The 18012-nt window shown below is 33.9% G+C and overlaps 1 protein-coding gene across 1 annotated transcript in view; it reads right to left on the bottom strand.

The window, feature by feature from the left end:
* LOC129222378 (uncharacterized) overlaps positions 1 to 18012 on the bottom strand; it is an 85044-nt gene that overhangs the window by 41271 nt on the left and 25761 nt on the right. Inside the window, exon 2 of the mRNA XM_054856876.1 lies at positions 6350 to 6524. Within this exon, the coding sequence (XP_054712851.1) occupies positions 6350 to 6513 (164 nt within the window). The 5' untranslated portion in view covers positions 6514 to 6524. The remainder of the gene's footprint in view (positions 1 to 6349; positions 6525 to 18012) is intronic.

Raw genomic sequence — 18012 nt, 5'->3', positions numbered from 1 at the left:
ACATTTTCCCCTCTTGAATTTCATCGATAACAATTAAAATATGTAAGACAAAGCAAAAAATAATTTTGATTGCTTCCTATTTCAATTTTTAAAATATTTTTGCTTTTTTGACGGAAAGACATGTTGTCAATCAAGCTTTTGGAATTCCTCTTTCCAAACGAAATTTCTGTGAATTATGAATAAAGTCATTCTTTTAACTGATAATTACTATTCAGATACAGAAGTAACAATAAGAAACTGTTAATTTTAAAAAAAATGCATTGGTAATTAAAATTCATCTGTTGTAACGGAATAAGTGCGACAGAACGACAAGACTTTTCCAAATATGCGCAGTCGAACTCGCTTTTAACCAGTGCAAAGGGACTACCAAGTACGATATTTACTCGTTGTAACCGAGTGCTTGTAAAAAACGAGTTTGTGAAAAAATCATAAAAATTCATCATATAGTTGTTTTTTCTTCTTCTTTTTTTTTTAAATCTCTGTTCAGTACCAAAGAAGTTGGTGAATTTACATTGATCTGTCTGATTATCTGTTTCTTGTGTCATTGTTTTTCAAGAATCTACATGCATGCACACATATAATTTTAAAATGCTTCTATACACCACAAATTAAAAAAAGTACTGTTATCGCTTGTCCTCAGGATTTATGATTTATCATTAACTTTCGGTTGACTTGTTGGTTGAAATGCCAAAGAAAATTTCCCCAAAAATGGATAAATTTAGCTGGAAGTCAACAGACATTAATTGAATCACAGAAATTTTGCTCGCTTTAAGCGAGGTTTGCTCGTCAAAAGAAGTTATGCTTAAATAGATTTAACATTGTACAAAGTATCTCTGATTTCCTCGCTAAATCCGGGTTCTCGTTAAATCAGGGCTCGTTGTAAGCGAGTTCCACTGTATAGCGATAAAAGTGATCATATTAAAATTAAATAAAATGAAGTTATTACGTTTTGCCCAGAAAAGTCAATGAACAAAATATTAAGCAAAATAATTTATAAAATCATTCTGATAAAATTAGTTCAAAAAAAAATCATGAAGAGTTGTCATTTTCATGGAGCTGCCCATGAGGTAAAATTTTAATGATTGAAAGAAAAAGTTTATGCAAAAATCCATTTGATTACGGAAAAAGTACTAACATCTAAAGAAGCAACTCATATTTTACCACAGGGAAAACAAGGAAATGCAAGGAGCGAACGGAAAAAAAAAAAAAAAAAAAAAAAAAAAAAAAAAAATCGATTGAGTAAAAGTCTTATTACTAATGTTGGGAAGATTGTAAGTAGTAAGAAGAGACAATTCAATGACTAGAGCAAACATTTCTTAAGCTAAATTTTACATTTTGTTGATGTTTCTAATCTTGCCTGGTTTAGCTCTTAGCTAGATTAGGTTCACAAGCTCAGAAGTCCTTAGAAAGTCAGCAACCAGTCTGCCGTCCTAACCTAAAAAGCAGTATCTCGTTTTTGTCCATTTGAAGTTAACTCACTTTCAGGGGTGCCCCCCAAGAGCAAGGGCGCCCCCTCAAGAGTAAGGGCGACCCCCAGAAGCAACAGCCGCCCCCCAAAAAATGAAAAATAGCCCTCACCTCCCCCATAAAAATTTCAATGCCACAATCTGCAACTTGAACACCCTAGATGAGCACCCCTGCTCACTTTCTAAGTAGTATGATTATACTTTTTATCCTACAATGTTAAAAAGGCAGTAAGAACACTAAAATATAAAGAAACTACATAGTTACCTAGCGTTTCTACTTGGTAGTTGCCCAGCTATAAGAACTTAAATGCTCGTTTTAAAAATTTGGGAGATACTGCTTTCTTAGTTTGGACGTCAGAGTAGGAGACATTAAAAGAGGTCCTCATAATCAAGACCCAGACTAGACAGAAAAAAAAAATGACTAGGAAAGCCTGCTCCGTGTTACATTAAGTGCAGATAGAAAACATTTTGAGACTCAGTCATATCTAAGGCATTTCAGGTAGCCAGTGACAAGTAGGGTGGTCACAAGGTACATGGGGAAAAACTTTTTTCGACTAATCTTTTGCGGCACCCCCCTAAAATGTGGCAATAGACTAGAAAATGTGATTTGCAAAGTTTCAAGTCATTTCGATTATATTAACACGTGCCGCAAACAGGCTATTGTTACGAAAAATGGCAATTTTTAGCAAAAAATCGTAGTTTTTCATCTGTAAAACCAAAAATATCCATCCTAGAAACTTCGTTCTGGTCTCATTTTATAGGGAATTTTATTCTCTTTAAGTCTAATTTCATCTAAATTCTTGTAAAAAGTTATTGGAAATTATTCAGAATTTTTCAAGTCAGGTCGTCGCTAATATCCTCAAAATCGTGTAAAAAGAACGAATCATTATAATATAAATTGTATTGCTTCTTTTAGTTAATGGTTGTAACCATTGAGAAGGAATAGATGGAGAGAGTGCAACCCTACTATCCTGATTCGGCAATTGTACCATGTGACTTGGGGAGCAACTTCGAGTTGACCGCAACCGCTGAAGAAGTTTTCATTAGCTGAAGCCACGCATGAAAACAACCTTTAACTGTAGAAGGGAAAAATTAGATTTATAGGAATAGTGCAGTATTCTAGCATTGTAAACTGTGAGGAAAAAGCCACACCAGGAGGTCCAGTAACTTTTCCATAGCATGTACGAATGTTTTTTACTTCTAAATAAAGAAAAAATAACATTTATATGCATTCAACGAGTACATATTCCAGTTGCCTATAATTTTTAAATTTTTGTACTTATTTTACCTATAAAAGTTATAAAACATTGTATATCTTGAGTGCAAATAACATTTTAGTTCCATAGAAACACTTTTTACTTAACTAGTAATTATTTTAACGGCTCTTAAGCATTTTGTGTACATTTGCTTTGTTGGCGAGAATCTTCTCGCCAAGCTCCTGTGAACAGCAGATGCGCAAGAATAAAGATTTGCTATTTTTACGCTTCAATTTAAATACTAGTATGCCTGCATATGAAATCATTTCAAAACATTGATTACAATACATATGAATCCATAAATTTTCAGTCAATAACAGAACACTTTAAACTATTTGTACATGCCAGTCATTTCAAAGAATAAACATCAAAATACATGAAAAATGCAATTACATTATGTTTTAAAATCCGGAAAGAAGTGGGGAGAGGGAGTTTGAATGATTGGCCTGTATTTGTATCCGATATTTATTTATTTATTATGCTGAAAGGAGTTGGAGCCAGAGTTGCTCTGATTTGTAGCTCCGATTTCATAATAAGCGCCGTCGCGTCATCTGAAAAATATTTAATGCCAAAAGAGCGATTGCGTGCCAAAACGCAACAACTTAACAGCCAAACAAGTCACCTGACCTGGGAAACATTGAGTCCCAAGCTTATTTCACTGAGACATTTGCTATGGCTCCCTCTATAAGTATTCCTTCTCAATGGTTGTAACCCCCTTACAATGTTGAGCTATCAGAGCAAAAACAGCAATTTTATCAAAAATATATGCAGTGAAATCCCGTTACAACGAATACCGATAGAACGAAATATCTGTTTCAATGAAAGAAATTTTCAGCTCTGATTTGAATTCCATTACGTTGCTTGAATTTCATTACTACTAAAACCTCGTTACAACAAAGAAAATGTCTGGTAATTTGAAGTTGGTTGTAACAGGATTTCACTGTACTATATTTATGTCTCTAAAACTCAAAGACAAAACAAACAACTGCATGTAAAGCTTATGAAATTAGCTGTAGAGGTCATAAATACGGAACGTTGCTTTCCTCCTCGGTGGTCAGCGCTAAATACTAGCTTAAAAATCCCAGTCTTGTAAGAGTTTTCGACCCCCCAGAGAAAGGAAAAGCTACAATTCCCAGGATAGTGGCCTGTGTTCTTAGATGAGGACTTTCGTTAAAATGACAATCATTTCATGGCTCCTTTCTGCAGTACAAACCTGCGTTTTGTGAGTACAGTTTGTTACAGAAAAAGTTTCTGTATTTAGCTTGTTGCTACCACATTTTAGAAGTTGGTTTGAAAGGAGTTTTGATTTGCAAAATAGGTACGTCCACTAGTCCTCAACCAAATGTTTTTCAAGGATTTCAGGATGAATGATATAGATAAGAAGCAATTCAAAGCAAGAATAGAAGATTAAAAACAAAATAAGCAATCAAGGTGAAATTCCAAGCTTTCTTTTTGAGAAATGAAAACAGTAGCAGCTTAGGGATGCCGATCAGAAGTTCATTCCACTTTGCTCAACTTATTTAGGGAGTCTTTTTCTAAACAATGTTACTTTTCGAGTTCCTGGCGCTATTCATCACACAAGATAGATGGCAAAGGCCATATGACGTAGCGAAAAGCAAAGGGATGTAAGTGGACTTTTTAAAGTTCCTTATAAAATGCGTTTAAAGTGCTGATCCTACGTAGACTTTCATTGAATTGCTTTTCTAAATCATGCAATATAACAGACCTTTCCAGAGCTACTAGTACCATCTCATCCTCCTAAGCAGAGGAGACGTTTCCCTATTGTTTGTAATGATTATCTCGAAAATTTTAATTATGGCAATAACATTCCTTTTTGCTTCTCACTGCCTCATATACTCTTTAAAAATATATAATCTCAGGGCTGAGCGTTCCTTGATCGATTTAAAGATAAAAAGTATTGAAGATATTTGGTTGTTTATCAACAATATTTACGAAAAAGTACGGCTTATTGTCTGCGATCCAGCTTTGGCCCCCAGATCTACAGTTAGTAAAATCTTTGGTTCAATACAAGAGTATTTATGAAGATGATGTAGGCACAGAACTACTTAAAATAATTAACCATTTGTGGTCCCTGAACTCAGACAAGGTTGCATTTCCCTTTTTTGATGATACTTTAGGGAGAAAAATAAAGATCAAAACAAAAAAGGCTGCAAAATTAAAATCCGAAGTAGGAGATAATGAAGATGATTGTGATAATAGGGATACAAAAGCACAACTCAATCTGAAAGAAGCTTAGTTTATTGGACAAAGAAGTAGATTTTTTCATTTCTCCTCAAACTTTTTAAGATATACAATTTTTTAAAGAGATTCGAAATCGATACAAAGTATTTAAATACTGATCTTGATGAATAGTGTGAAAACCAATATTATATTAAAGCCAAAAAGATAGTAAACAGTTTAAGGGTTTTAAATGACAAAGCTGAAACAGGTGTAAAACTAATTTCTAACTAACGACAGTTTCTATTACAAGTTATGTCCGAATGCAGGCACATTTTTCCATTCATCAAAATCTATCATATCGAAGCCATTACCACTTTAACTTCTCAATGAAAAGTAATAACATGCATTAGATTTTTTTCTTTTCTTTTCTGTAATTTTTTAACCCTGCTTTTTCTTCTGAACTACTTAGTTCCTTTATTTTAAATCAGCAATTTGTTGCATTTAATATTTAAAGTACCTCCAAATGAAGCCTTTTTAATGGATAAATTAAAATCAACAAAGAGCAAATAAATGTAATTGAATATTGTAATGCTTTTAGGTATTTGCATGAAAATTCCTTATTGATGATATCTTCCACGACCTGGCCTGAAAAATGCCAAGTACCATTCTATAAATTTTGTTTAAAAAATTGATAAGATAACTCATCACGAGAACGAAATTTCCTATAAAATGAGACCAGAACGAAGTTTCTAGGATGAAAACTTTTGGTTTTAAAGAAGAAAAACTACGATTTTTTGCTAAAAATCACTGTTTTTTTTTTTTTTTTTTTTGTAACTTCAGCCTCTTTGCGGCACGTGTTAATATTATCTGATTGAGCTGAAACTCTGCAAATCATATTTTCTAGTCCATTGGCACATTTTAGGGGGTGTCGCGGAAGAAATTTGAAAATCGATTGTTTGTGACCACCCTAGTGACAAGTCTGGACGATGGTAGACTGTTTACCAGAGGCAAGGTACCACCAGGGCAGTCTCTGCTACACCACTCATGAACGAGAGGAATCCTCCAAGTCTGGAGATTTAACACTTTTCTTCTTGAGTAATTCTTAAGAAAGGTTTAAAATGTTATATCTTTAACCTTTCACTGCACCTCCAATCTTCCAGTATCTTCTTGCGCCAATGGGTAGAAGTAGGAGCGGACACAGAAATTTTGGGGCCCATCACCAATGACCCCCATCCATGTTGTGACCCCTACGTCCCTACATATATCTCACCCCTCGTTTTAAAAATCTTCGGCCCCCTTCAGGCTCGGTCCCGGGCCAACAGATGTCCCTTCTCCCTCTCTGCCCCTCTGTGAACGCCCCTGGGTACAAGTACACGGCAATTTGCAAAAACCGTCCGCTAAAATAACAAGGAGGAAAATTGGCAGTGTAACTCTTATTTCTCTTACCTGGAGTATTCTTTGTTAGCGTTGTCCTTGACATTAGTGTACTGCCCAAATATACAGTCGTCCAGGCATTTTTGATCTGTTTTCCTCTCGGGGGAAGCTAAGAATTGGTTTGAATTCCAATCGGAAAAAGAGATGTTTTGGCTGGGAGGGCCACTCTCACCCATATTCTGCACACCTGTAATGAAGATGAAAAGTCAGAAACAGTAATCAGACAAGGGCAACAATAAATTTATAAAAAAAATAATAACTTGATTTAATTTCTGACACATTTAAATAACATTTTCTGCAATCAAAATTGAAATAGGAACCGTTCAAAGAAGAAGAAAAAAAAAATCTTTCAAGGAATGATGAAAACATGTACGAATGATTTCAACACGGATCATGCACGGACTTGATTCCAACTATAAAACACTAGGAAATATTTGGAAAAACAACCGTAAATAACATGTCCAAAATAAGAATAAAATAAAACAAAATAACATGAAAATAAGGACAATAAATCTCAAAAACCCCATTAGAAAATAAGTTTGCAAGTGACAAAATAAAATAACTATAGCTTTTCTTAATTTAAAAAAAAAAGTTTCGTTTCCACTTTCTAGACCGTTTTCTTCATCAAATCCCGCAGATTGACCGCAGTAACGTTTATGGAGAAAAAAAAAATCACAATAAGATGTGAAAAGGTTTACCGTTCGCAAAAATAAATAAACAAAAAAATAATGGACTTAAAAAAACCCAGTAGGTGAAAAAAAATTTATCGGCTGCAAAAAGAAAATAAATTTATTTATATATATTATAAAAAAAGGATCATATGACTCATTATTGACCAATCACAAAGACAGTAGAATGAGAAAGTCAAGCTAGAGCTAAATGAAATCACAAGCATTCTTGAGTGCTTGTGGAAATAAAAACCAGCAGCAGATATTTTCTTCCTTCAAATTATGAATTAATACTTATCATAGATCAAGATCATACTTAAGAGATTACTGGGGAATACAATATTACATACATTCACGGTTTTCCAAAGTTTGTTTTCGGATGGAAAAATCCGAACAAAAAAATTCTCGTTGAAATTCGAACGATAAATATTTCTAATCAAAACGCAAAAAAAGATTCCAGTGTAGCATTCCGAAGAGAGTTACTAAATCCAAACATCTAGTTTTGAGGCATTCTCAACTGAAACTTTTTAAATCGTCATGGGGGGGGGGGGGGGAGACATACCAGACCAGCGGCATTCAAACGAAAGTCACTGAGTCCAAACATCTAGTTTTGAGATTTTCTCAAGTGAAAGTTTTCAATTGTTAAGAAAGATATGCAAAAATATTTTATAGACCGGTAACTCTTAACAATTGTGGATTGACGAAAGTTTTAAATTGTATAAATTCCGTTTATACCATGAAATAGCTGATTCAAAATTTTAAATGACTAATCCTGCTCGATCAAATGTATTTTGTCGCTTTAGTTATTTTTATTGAAGTTTGACGGTATAGCCTTTCGCTGTTCAGTTGCAGCAGTCAAATGTTGGTAATGAAAAAGCATATCAATACGATGAAAAATAATAAATGGAAATACCTGACCAGGAATAATACAAGAAGCGAAATTCACAATAGAGAATGCACCGTCTTTAAACCATATTTAGAAGCCTAACTTGAAAGCAAACTAAAATATTCGCTCATTCCCATGGTAATTGAAACGGCAAAATACTCGTAATTTAATTGCCATTATCCACAAAGCAGTAAATCACAGCAACAAACAGAAAGAAACTTGCAAATGTGCTATCCTAGAGGCATTTCTAAGCCAGAACAACACTACTGAAACGAAGTTCCACGAAGGAATCCACAAACCCACAGTGGTTGTAGACTCAACGATCTATTTCCGATAAGCAAGGAAGGTAAGATACTTGGAAAATACAAACAGTGCCTCACCACACCATGGAAATCGAGATAACATATCAGTATTTTCTGTTCCTGAGCGTTTCCGACGAGAATCCAGCTTTACTAGAAATTTGTAATTTCAAGCAGTTGCTCAATCTTGTTAATTGACGATGCTTCAAATATTATGCATTCAAAAAATGACAATGGAAAGAATCATCCAATGTTACAAATCCTAGTTTTGCAACAAACTACTAAGTTCATTTTAATTAGCAGTTTTCCTTTTGGAAATGGCAAATAGGTGTACCCACGCAATCCTATTTTGAAAACTAGTATGCTACGGCCATTCACAGGGGCGGATCCAGACAGAATTCTCGGAGGGGGCTATTTGGAAAAATATGATGATTTGGAAATTTTTGAATATCACAAATATCAGTATAGAGCCCACCTTTAACCCATTTTTTAAGGAATTTTCACTAGGCGACACAAGTTTAACAGGAAGGCTGTAACCATCCCAATAATTTTTCTCTTTTCTTAACAAACGTGTGCATATATCGTAGCCTCAAAGTGGTATTCCTGTAATCAACATTGTTTGTTCTGAGGCGACTGTATAGGACTTCTGATTGAAGAGGAAGCCGATATGAACCAACCGTAAGGTTTTTTTTTTTTTTATTATTTCCGAAGTAATGGAGGCCCGGAGATTTCTCCCCCGGGAAATTTTGGAGTTTGTAGTCTTAAAAAACATTTTAGACGATCATTGGTAATTTTAAGGGAGAAACGATTTGGGGGGGGGGGGGGGCTTTTGTCTATTTTTCGAAATTGTAGCTCTAAGAATGCAGTTTTAGACGATCTTTGATGATGTTAGAGGGAGGAGATATTTGAGGGGAGGGCCCATCGAAGGACATTTTTCTGATTTGTAATCTTAGAAATTCATTTTAACTGTCTTTTGTAATATTAAGGACTCGGGTGCGACTCCATCCCCTGCCCATTTTTCGAAATTGAAACTTTAAAAAAGCAAACTTTTTCTCCAATAATTTTAAGAAGAGGGAGTCCGGGAGTTCTCCGGCAGATTTTTTTTTTGCTATTGTAGAGCTAAAAAACGCTGTTTAATACGATCTTTTCGTGAAGATACCTGGAGGAGAGATTCGAGGGCTCACACCAAGAAATTTTTCTAAACTACAACTATTCTTAATGATGCATTCTAATTATCTTCGGTAATGGTAGGGGGGAAGAGGGTTGGATCACTCCCCCGGAAATTGTTAGAAATTGTAGCTTTTAAAAGGTTTTAGGCGATTTTTGGCGATGTTAAGGGGAGGAGAGATTAAAAGGCCCATCCCAGGAAATTTTTCTAATTTATAGACTTTAAAATGCATTCTAGATTATCTTTGGTAAGGTTAGGGTTTGAAGAATTTCGGAGGTCACTTAGAACGTAAAAAAAATTGATTCGAATTTTTTCAATTTAAGCTAGGAAAGAGGGTTTTAAATAACTACTTAAAAATTCTTCATCATGAGTTTATGACTCCTCGGCATTGTTTTTATATTCATGTTAGACTTCGAAGAACAATAGGGACTTTTTTAATATTTAATTCTAAAAAAGGTTTTTAACTATTTTTGAAACTTTTTCATGGTGACCACGGCCCCTCTCTCATTGTTTTCCTTATTGTTATACTTTGTATGCGTTATAAGATTTTTTTTTTTTTTTGCATTTTTGCTCAAAAAAGGGGATTTTAACTATTCTTGACATTTTCTCGGAGGGGGCTATGGCCCCCATGGTCCCCTCCCTGGATCCGCCCATGGTCATTCGCAATAATTTCAGTAATATCTTTCATATTATATATAATGATAACAGTTATATACCTATTTCATGAATACCCTATCTTTTAAAATCATCAAAGGGCGCCATTCCCTAAGAGCAACCAGCGTCCAAATCAAATCAGAACCTATTCCCACTGAAATTTCCCTGTACATTAATTTTTGGGCAAATATTCGCATTATTTCCTGAAATAGAGCAGTCAGGGAAACATTCGATTGACTGTGCTACCCCCTCGAAGCGATGGAGACGAAAAGTAATCAGCACCAATTCACCATGAAGGACAAGCGTACTAGATTACATTCTACTCTATGCATTATGTTTTCAGCTAAACAGACCACAAGAAAAAAAGAGTTCACATACATTAGGGCCACACCAGCGCCACACGCCAACAACTAGACTTTTTCCAAAAATGGTCAAAAAGATCTAGTACCCCTTAAGAAGTTGACACCGTCAAAGTTTGACAATGTTCACTAATTTCATATTTTCTTCTCTATTTTTGGACACAGAAGAAAACAACATGTGCTAATTGATGGCTTTCCGTCATTGCTCAAGCTCTTTTAAATTTCATAATGCAAAAAAAAAAAAAAAAAAAAAAAAAAAAAAAAAGTGAAATTTAGGTAATATTCTCAAATTAGCAGAAGTAAGAGTAAAGATTTATTAGTCAACAAAAAGTAATAACAAATCTCAATTTCTTAGGACCAATTTCACACATACATTTTCTAAGAACAGCGACCGTAGTTTTTCTTGAGTAGTTTAGGGAAAAGACGGTAGTAGAGTAAATCTAGCCCCAATCAGGACTCAATTTCCAACGAAAGATGTGTCTTCAGTTCGACAGTGAAGACTTTGATTTAATGCTCAAATAGTCTAAAGTGTCTAATTGGTAAAAATTGTCACAAAATTGAAAAGTGCAGGAGCGGAGCTCCCACGCAAGTTAAGCACTGGCTACACTGTATACTATCATGACTTAGATCGCAGCAGAGAGAGAGAGAGAGAAAGAGCCAATCATTGCCAACCACATTATCTCTAGAATGGAAGATAAATGTGATAAAAAAAAAATAATAAAAAAATAAAACAGCCCATTCAATATTTTAACGGCACAGCAATACTTTTGTTTATTTTTAGATAATTCTTCTATCTGATATGATATCATTGACATTCGATTCCGATTCTTATTTACAGTGTTCAGTTTACGACGAAGAACGCTAAGCAAAGGCGAATAAAAGAGAGGGGCGATGGGGACGATCGCCCTTTCTTTGGGAGACTTTTAATAGCACTTTTTCGATATTGAAGTTCAAATACGCAATTCTGGATTATCTTCGATAATTTTAGGGGGAGAGGGAGGCTGTTTCGAAATTTAAGTTTAAAAAATACAATAACAGGGCAATCTTTGATAACATGGCAGAGGAAGAAATGGGGTTCGGAAATTGCTCTCTCCAAAATTTTTTGAAATTGAAGTTCTAAAACAAAGTTTTAAATTATCTTTTGTTATTTTACAGGGAGGAGAGGTTCGGCGGCCTTCTTCCGGACATTTTTCAAAATTGAAGTCTAAATTAAACGTGATCGTAGACTATCTTTAATAATGATAGGAGAAGGAATGGATTTCATCTACTTTTCTTAAGTAACCGAAAACGCAAACGTCCATAAACGCAATTTCAGAAAATATTTGATGATCTGCCCCAGAAATGTTTTGGAATTGAAGTCCAAAACATTAACGACTAAAATGTGCAAACGAGGATGCGTAGTAAAGGGTAAATAATGATCGGGATTCGCCTGTGACATTAAGCATTGTCTTTGAGCTTCAAAAAAGTTAGATTCTAACAGCTAAGATTGTCTACTTTTTACATTATTTACTTAATTTCTCGAGAAAAATATTCAAAAATTACATAAGAATAAGTAAGTGGACACTTTCTCCAAATTTTAACTGCATTTCCTCCCTGTCCTCATCGCTAAAAAAATTTTTTTTTTCGTCCTTTTAAATTCAAATATTAAAATTGCAATTAATTTTTTTTTCATTTCAACTTAAAATAAAAGATTGAAAACAGAAACAAGTATTTTTACAACTATTTCAAAGAACTAATCATTATATACTTCATCATTATATTTAAAGAACTTCCGAAAAACCAGCACAGATTTTTGAGGAAATTAAAATTCGTAAATTTTAAATATTAAGAGACGATAGTTTTGGGGCAGAGTTATTGTTTATTCCACTACATCACGCTGCCAAATCTTCGCTTTTGTATAAAGTTATATAATAAACTTCGATGGTGAAAATAATTTATTAGAAAAAATTTCTTTCATTCACCATGACCAGCAAGTATTACGATGTGCAGAAATATACCACCGATATCATTAGTACATTTCATTAGTGAACTTAACTAATCCACCCTTCTTCACAACCTTCATTATTTGAACTATTTACAATTCATGCTGGAGTGAAGAATAAAATAATTCATCATCAATTTATAATGTCACTTCAAATAGCAATAGACCTTATTACTAATTAGTACTTATTAAAGACTAGTTAAAGCCTCGGTGATGGTGAGTTAGAATGTAGAGCAATATAAGCAAATAAAACACGAAGGGTTAAAAACAATTAACTACGAGAGAGAACTTATAATGAAAGAAATATCACTGATTTATCTTTTATAACATATAAACCACACAGCATTCGTTCATAACTTGGCATGTAATATACTTTTAAAAATTCTCAGAACTTGACAACAGTCCAGTTTCTATATTTAACGCTTAGTTATTGCGACAACCAGGAGAAAACTTAACTGATTAATGACTAGATTTATGACTCTTTTTTAGACTCGCATACGACATATTTAACGCCGTCAGGATTTTTCACCAACATACGTTCGCCAGTCGTCGTCAGAACTTTTTCAGAAACTTATGATAAAACACAAGAAAATCAGCAAAATTCGAGTGTTTCACATTTACCAACATACATGTTTTCTTTTATCGCTGATTTCGAAAACGACCCGGACTATTTCCCATCAAGTCAGTAGTTTTCGGAAATTAAATTTGAAAATTTGTTGGAAAAAAAAAAAGCAAATCCAAAGCAGACTAAAAAGTGTTTTTTCTTCTAGTTTATTAATATTATACAAACATTCTTGTATCTAAACAGGTGAGAAAATTGAAAAAGAGGATGAGCAACTAATATTGACCTCTTAATTATTAACGAATATAGTCAAAAAGTAAACTTTTTTTTTTTATATTTAACTTTACATTTTTGACTTTATCCAATTGACCCTTATGAACAGAAATACCCGGGGAAATTCCTGCTTAGCAAGTTTCTGCGGTAATTCCTGGTCAGAGTACTTTTTATGTTTTAAGCATACTTCATCAAAAAAAAAAAAAAAAAACAATCAAAATGATTGTTAATTTGACGAAACTAGAATGAAGAAATATTTTGTTACATTTGACGAGATTCGCATCCTCAAACCCCTAACAAAAGCAGTTTCTTCAATTTGACGAAATGTTCGCTCAGAGCATATACCTGAAGTGGTTTCGTCAAAAACGACGAAAATTTTGTCAAATTTGAAAGTCCATTTTTGAGAGTGTTGCCTGCAATGTCCAGAAGTTCGTTCGTTTTTCCGAAATTTCAATGTATGGAAAAAATTCTCCAGAATTGAAGATTCATAGTTCATTTGTTCGACTGAAATGTTTTTAAAAGTACTTCATATTACAGTTGAATTTAGGCATCATATTCTTCTTTCAGCATACATTTTATGCCGCTATCAACATTTCGAATCGCATAGTAGAAGCAGAGGTCACGGTGACCTTACAAAAAATTTCTTATTCGGCAATTTTTGTCTGACGATTCTGCAAAATTATCATCATTCGGCGAAATTTGGAGTTCTATTCGGCAAATTTTGTCTGACAATTCTGCAAAATTATCATCATTCGAATTTAAATTTTTCACTTTATTTTATTCTATTTATATTTCATTTCATTCATTTATTTAGCTTGTGTGTGTGTGTGTTTCATTTGCGTAGCAAGGACTTTTTCAATAAAATGATTAAAAATAAATAAATGAATAAAAATATTAAAAAAAATAAATAAATAAAAAAGAGCGAGCTAATAAAAGGGAAAGAGGGTTGAAAAAAAGTTTTGGGAGGAATGGGGTCGTTTCGAAAATTTTAAAAGTATTTTTTCCTGAAAGAGCATGCTTAAAAACATACGATATGACTATTTTTTAAATAATTTGTTTAAGTTTAATATTTTAAAAAAATTACTTAAATCGGTGCGCTTTTATTGTACACGCCTCTGTCCGATGACATCACAAATGATGAAATGCCATTCAGTGTTGCCATTCACAGAGCAAAATATTTAATTCGCATCTTTACTCAAGTGTATTGGCAACGATCTGGTTGACAGCAAGCGTGGAGCGCAATTTTAATTCGCTTCTTGATTATCATAACGTGGAATCGCGGTAGAAAGATGCGGCAACTTGATGACGTCATTTGTGACGTCATCAAGACCAAGCCTTGTTTGAAAAATCGGACATTTAAAAAAATTAATTAAAAAATAACTGTTGGGAAAATGAAAGTATTTTCTGGGTCCATGTTATTTTTTTTGCTTATTCTATCAATTTCAGTGACAAAAAGTACTACTTTTGACTGAAGGAAACAACCCCATTTGCGCCATTAAACTTGGGAGGGGGGGGGGGGCACCCTTGGTTCGGGCTCCGCTGAAGGAGACAAAATTTTGTATACGCAGCCACCAACTTCCCATCGCCCGGCGGAGCCTAACCGTGTAACCGTCATTACATTACACAGCGGAGTTCTCCGAAGAGGTTCTATTTTTCTTTTTCCATACACATTCTTCACCATTGCTTTCCGTTTGACTTTCATAACATTGTTCTCGTTAGTAAGTGACGCCTGCAAGAACTATCTCCAAGCTCATTAGACGTAGGTTTTTTTTTTTTTCTCCTCTTCGCTCGGTAAGAAAAAGAAATTTCAAGGAAAAAGTGCCTCTTTATCGCGTGTACGCCCTAGTTTCTGAGCAAGTAGCAGCGCCGTAACGAGCTCATCTTTTCGACCTTAAGTGGGGTTAATGCATAGTCTTATTAGGCAGCTTTGTTTCTTTCGGAGATCGGGTAGTTCATGTTAGCGTACAATAGCAACTGATTTTTATGTTCATCCCTGAACAAATATACGATCAAGATTCAAGTATAATGCTGAATTAATTACTACATTCATTACTCAATACAACCCATCTATGAGATTTGAGTTTGAGGAAATTGTAAAATCAAAATAAATAAGTAAATAAAAGAAAAACAGAAACGTCAAATAAAGTTTATGCAGTTAAGCATAATCTAATATTGTATTAAAATTGTTATGGTAAATCAGTTTTTGAAAAAAACACCGCAACGGCCAATCGGGCCAGTTTTTGAAAGCACATGATGTTTCAGATGAAATATGGTTTTTCTTTTTTTTTTTTGCTCAAACCAGATTTTATCAGAGTTTAATTTTAATAACAAAAGTGTAGGGGAATCCTATTTTTCCTCAGATCATATATTCAGACGCAAATACTATGAAACTAGTAGGAATTCAGACGATTAATTTAAAAGAACTAAGTAGTACAGGACAGTAGGGCCGTAGCCAGGGAATGGCACTAGGGGACAATACCCCCAAAGCCTGAAAGCTCATCCAAAAGTGCGATTTCAGGGTTGCAATTTTAATAATTTTCCGTGCAGAGTCGCCGTATCGGGTTTCTGCGCAAATATTACTTTAACTAGGTTCATATTGCTAATTCTCTTTCATTTCTTGTAATGTTTGTTCCTCATTCTCTTGTAATGACTCTATCAGAAGCAAGACCTGCTCTGTCTCTCTTCTTATATATATAGTATGGAAAAAGAAAAAAAAAAAAAAAGAGGAGTCGTCAAAGTCTTTTTTTTTTTTACCATGTGACGGTCCTGGGCCATGAATGAGATCATCCAAAAAATTTACAGTTTTACAATAAATATATTTATTTGTTTATTTATTTATTTGATTATTTTTCAAGAAATCAAGTCTTTGGATAATATATATATATATATATATATATATATATATGTATTTAAAATTTTTATGTAACTTCAGAGTTTTACAGTTGTTACCAACTCATACCATGCTTCCGGATGTTTCAAAAACTTTTGAGTTTTCTGTTAAAAAGTCAAATGATTTATAAAATCGTATTGCGTTAAAAAAAAAAAAAAAAAAAAACTAATGCTTCTCTAAAAAACGTAAGTTTTACTACTTTTACGAATCTGGCACACACTGATAGAAAACTCATTTTAAAGGGAAAAAAGTAAAATTTTATACAGTACGTAAATAAAAACCTTTTGCAAGCATTTTATTTAAAGTTTTTTTAACTTTAATATGAGTGAAAAAAAAAAAACATAATATTTCGTCAATAAAAACGGGGAGAGTTAGGATAAATAAGATATTCAGAAGATGAAAAATGAGAGAACTTTTTAAACCTTATTAGAAAAAAGAATAATAAATAATACAAGGGGGGGGGACCATCGTTTAAGTCAAAACCATCATTTGATAGACAAGTCATCTTTTTACGTTTTCTTCACTGCTGAAGATTTAGTTCCTACGAGTGGAGGTCTTAACTTATTCAAAAGGTAACACCCAACATTATTCAAATTAGTCACAGCAGTTGGTAAATACTTACTGCCTCATTTGTATACATTTCACAAAAATTATGTTCTCAGAAACTTCGCCAAAAACGACTGATGATCCAGTGCTATGGGTTTTTTTTTGGGAGGGGGGGCGTACTTTTTCATAGGGTAGATTTCACAGATCAAGATTTTTTTTTTGCCACAAATGCTCCGTTTAAGTGTCACTTATGCCACTTTTAAGTCAAAAACCATTTCTTTTAAAGGTGATTTTAATTCAATTTTCTTTATTTTCATAACAGTAAAACAAATATATAGGAGGACAGCGTTCCATTGCAGTACAGCACTGAATGATATCTCTTTAAAAACTGAACGAGTCCATAATTTTTTAAGGCAGCAAATAGAAATTCAATATCAAGGAACCGGATTTTTTCTAAGCGCTTGAGTTTGCTTAAATAAAATAAAAATCAATATTTCTAAAACACCCGAACTCATAAATTTGTAACTGAACAGGGGCGTGCAAATAAATTTTGAGGCCCGTCACAAATGATTTTTACGGGCCCACCTAACATATTGTTACAAATCCTGTAAATAGAAATTATTGTAGTAACGTAACCTGTAAATAGTTTCCCGTAATGAATATACAACCCCTTTTCATATGGCTAAAGTATACGACCCCCCTATTTCCTTTTTGTTCATTGATAAAATTTGATAACGGTCTACTATTTTCCAGAAGCGTGTGGAATATTTGAGAGATTTCTTTTCGGTGTGTATATAAACCGGTACGCTGGATAAAGAGGGGAGTTTCGATTGAGATTTCGAACTGAGAGCGTATTTGCTCTGTCTATTGCGAGGCATTTCGCTGTGTTGTTTTCGTATTTGGAAGTAAATACGTGTGTAAACGTTGAGTTTACGGTGTTGTGTGATAATTGCTTAATTGTTGATGAATAATTTAGCAGTTGTTAACGATTTCTCCTGTACATAGTGTAAATAAAGCTCCTGTGTTTTTATCAAGAACTGTGTCTTCATTTCAAGAAAGTGGAAGTCGCGCCGGATCCGTTACAATATTGTTTACCATTACGTCTCAACATATATTTAACACCTCAACTCTCATTTTAAAATCTCGGGCTCCTTCAGGCTTGGGCCCGGTACAACAGGTGTCCATTCTCCCCCCCTCCCTGTGCACGACCCTTTAACTGAAGTATGACTTACATCGTATTAATATGACTTTAAATAAACACAACTACAAAACAAAAACCTACGAGTCAAAATTTCAATTTTCGATTATGTTGTCGATTAATCACTAGTTTTATTCCAAAATTATCAATGCTATCCAGGCCCATCATTAGAAAGGAGGTGGCAAACGTTA

Source organism: Uloborus diversus, chromosome 5 (genome assembly GCF_026930045.1).
Source record: "Uloborus diversus isolate 005 chromosome 5, Udiv.v.3.1, whole genome shotgun sequence".
Classification (NCBI taxonomy): Eukaryota; Metazoa; Arthropoda; class Arachnida; order Araneae; family Uloboridae; genus Uloborus; species Uloborus diversus.
Note: the sequence above shows the minus strand (reverse complement) of the source record. Positions and strands in the feature narration are given on the sequence as shown.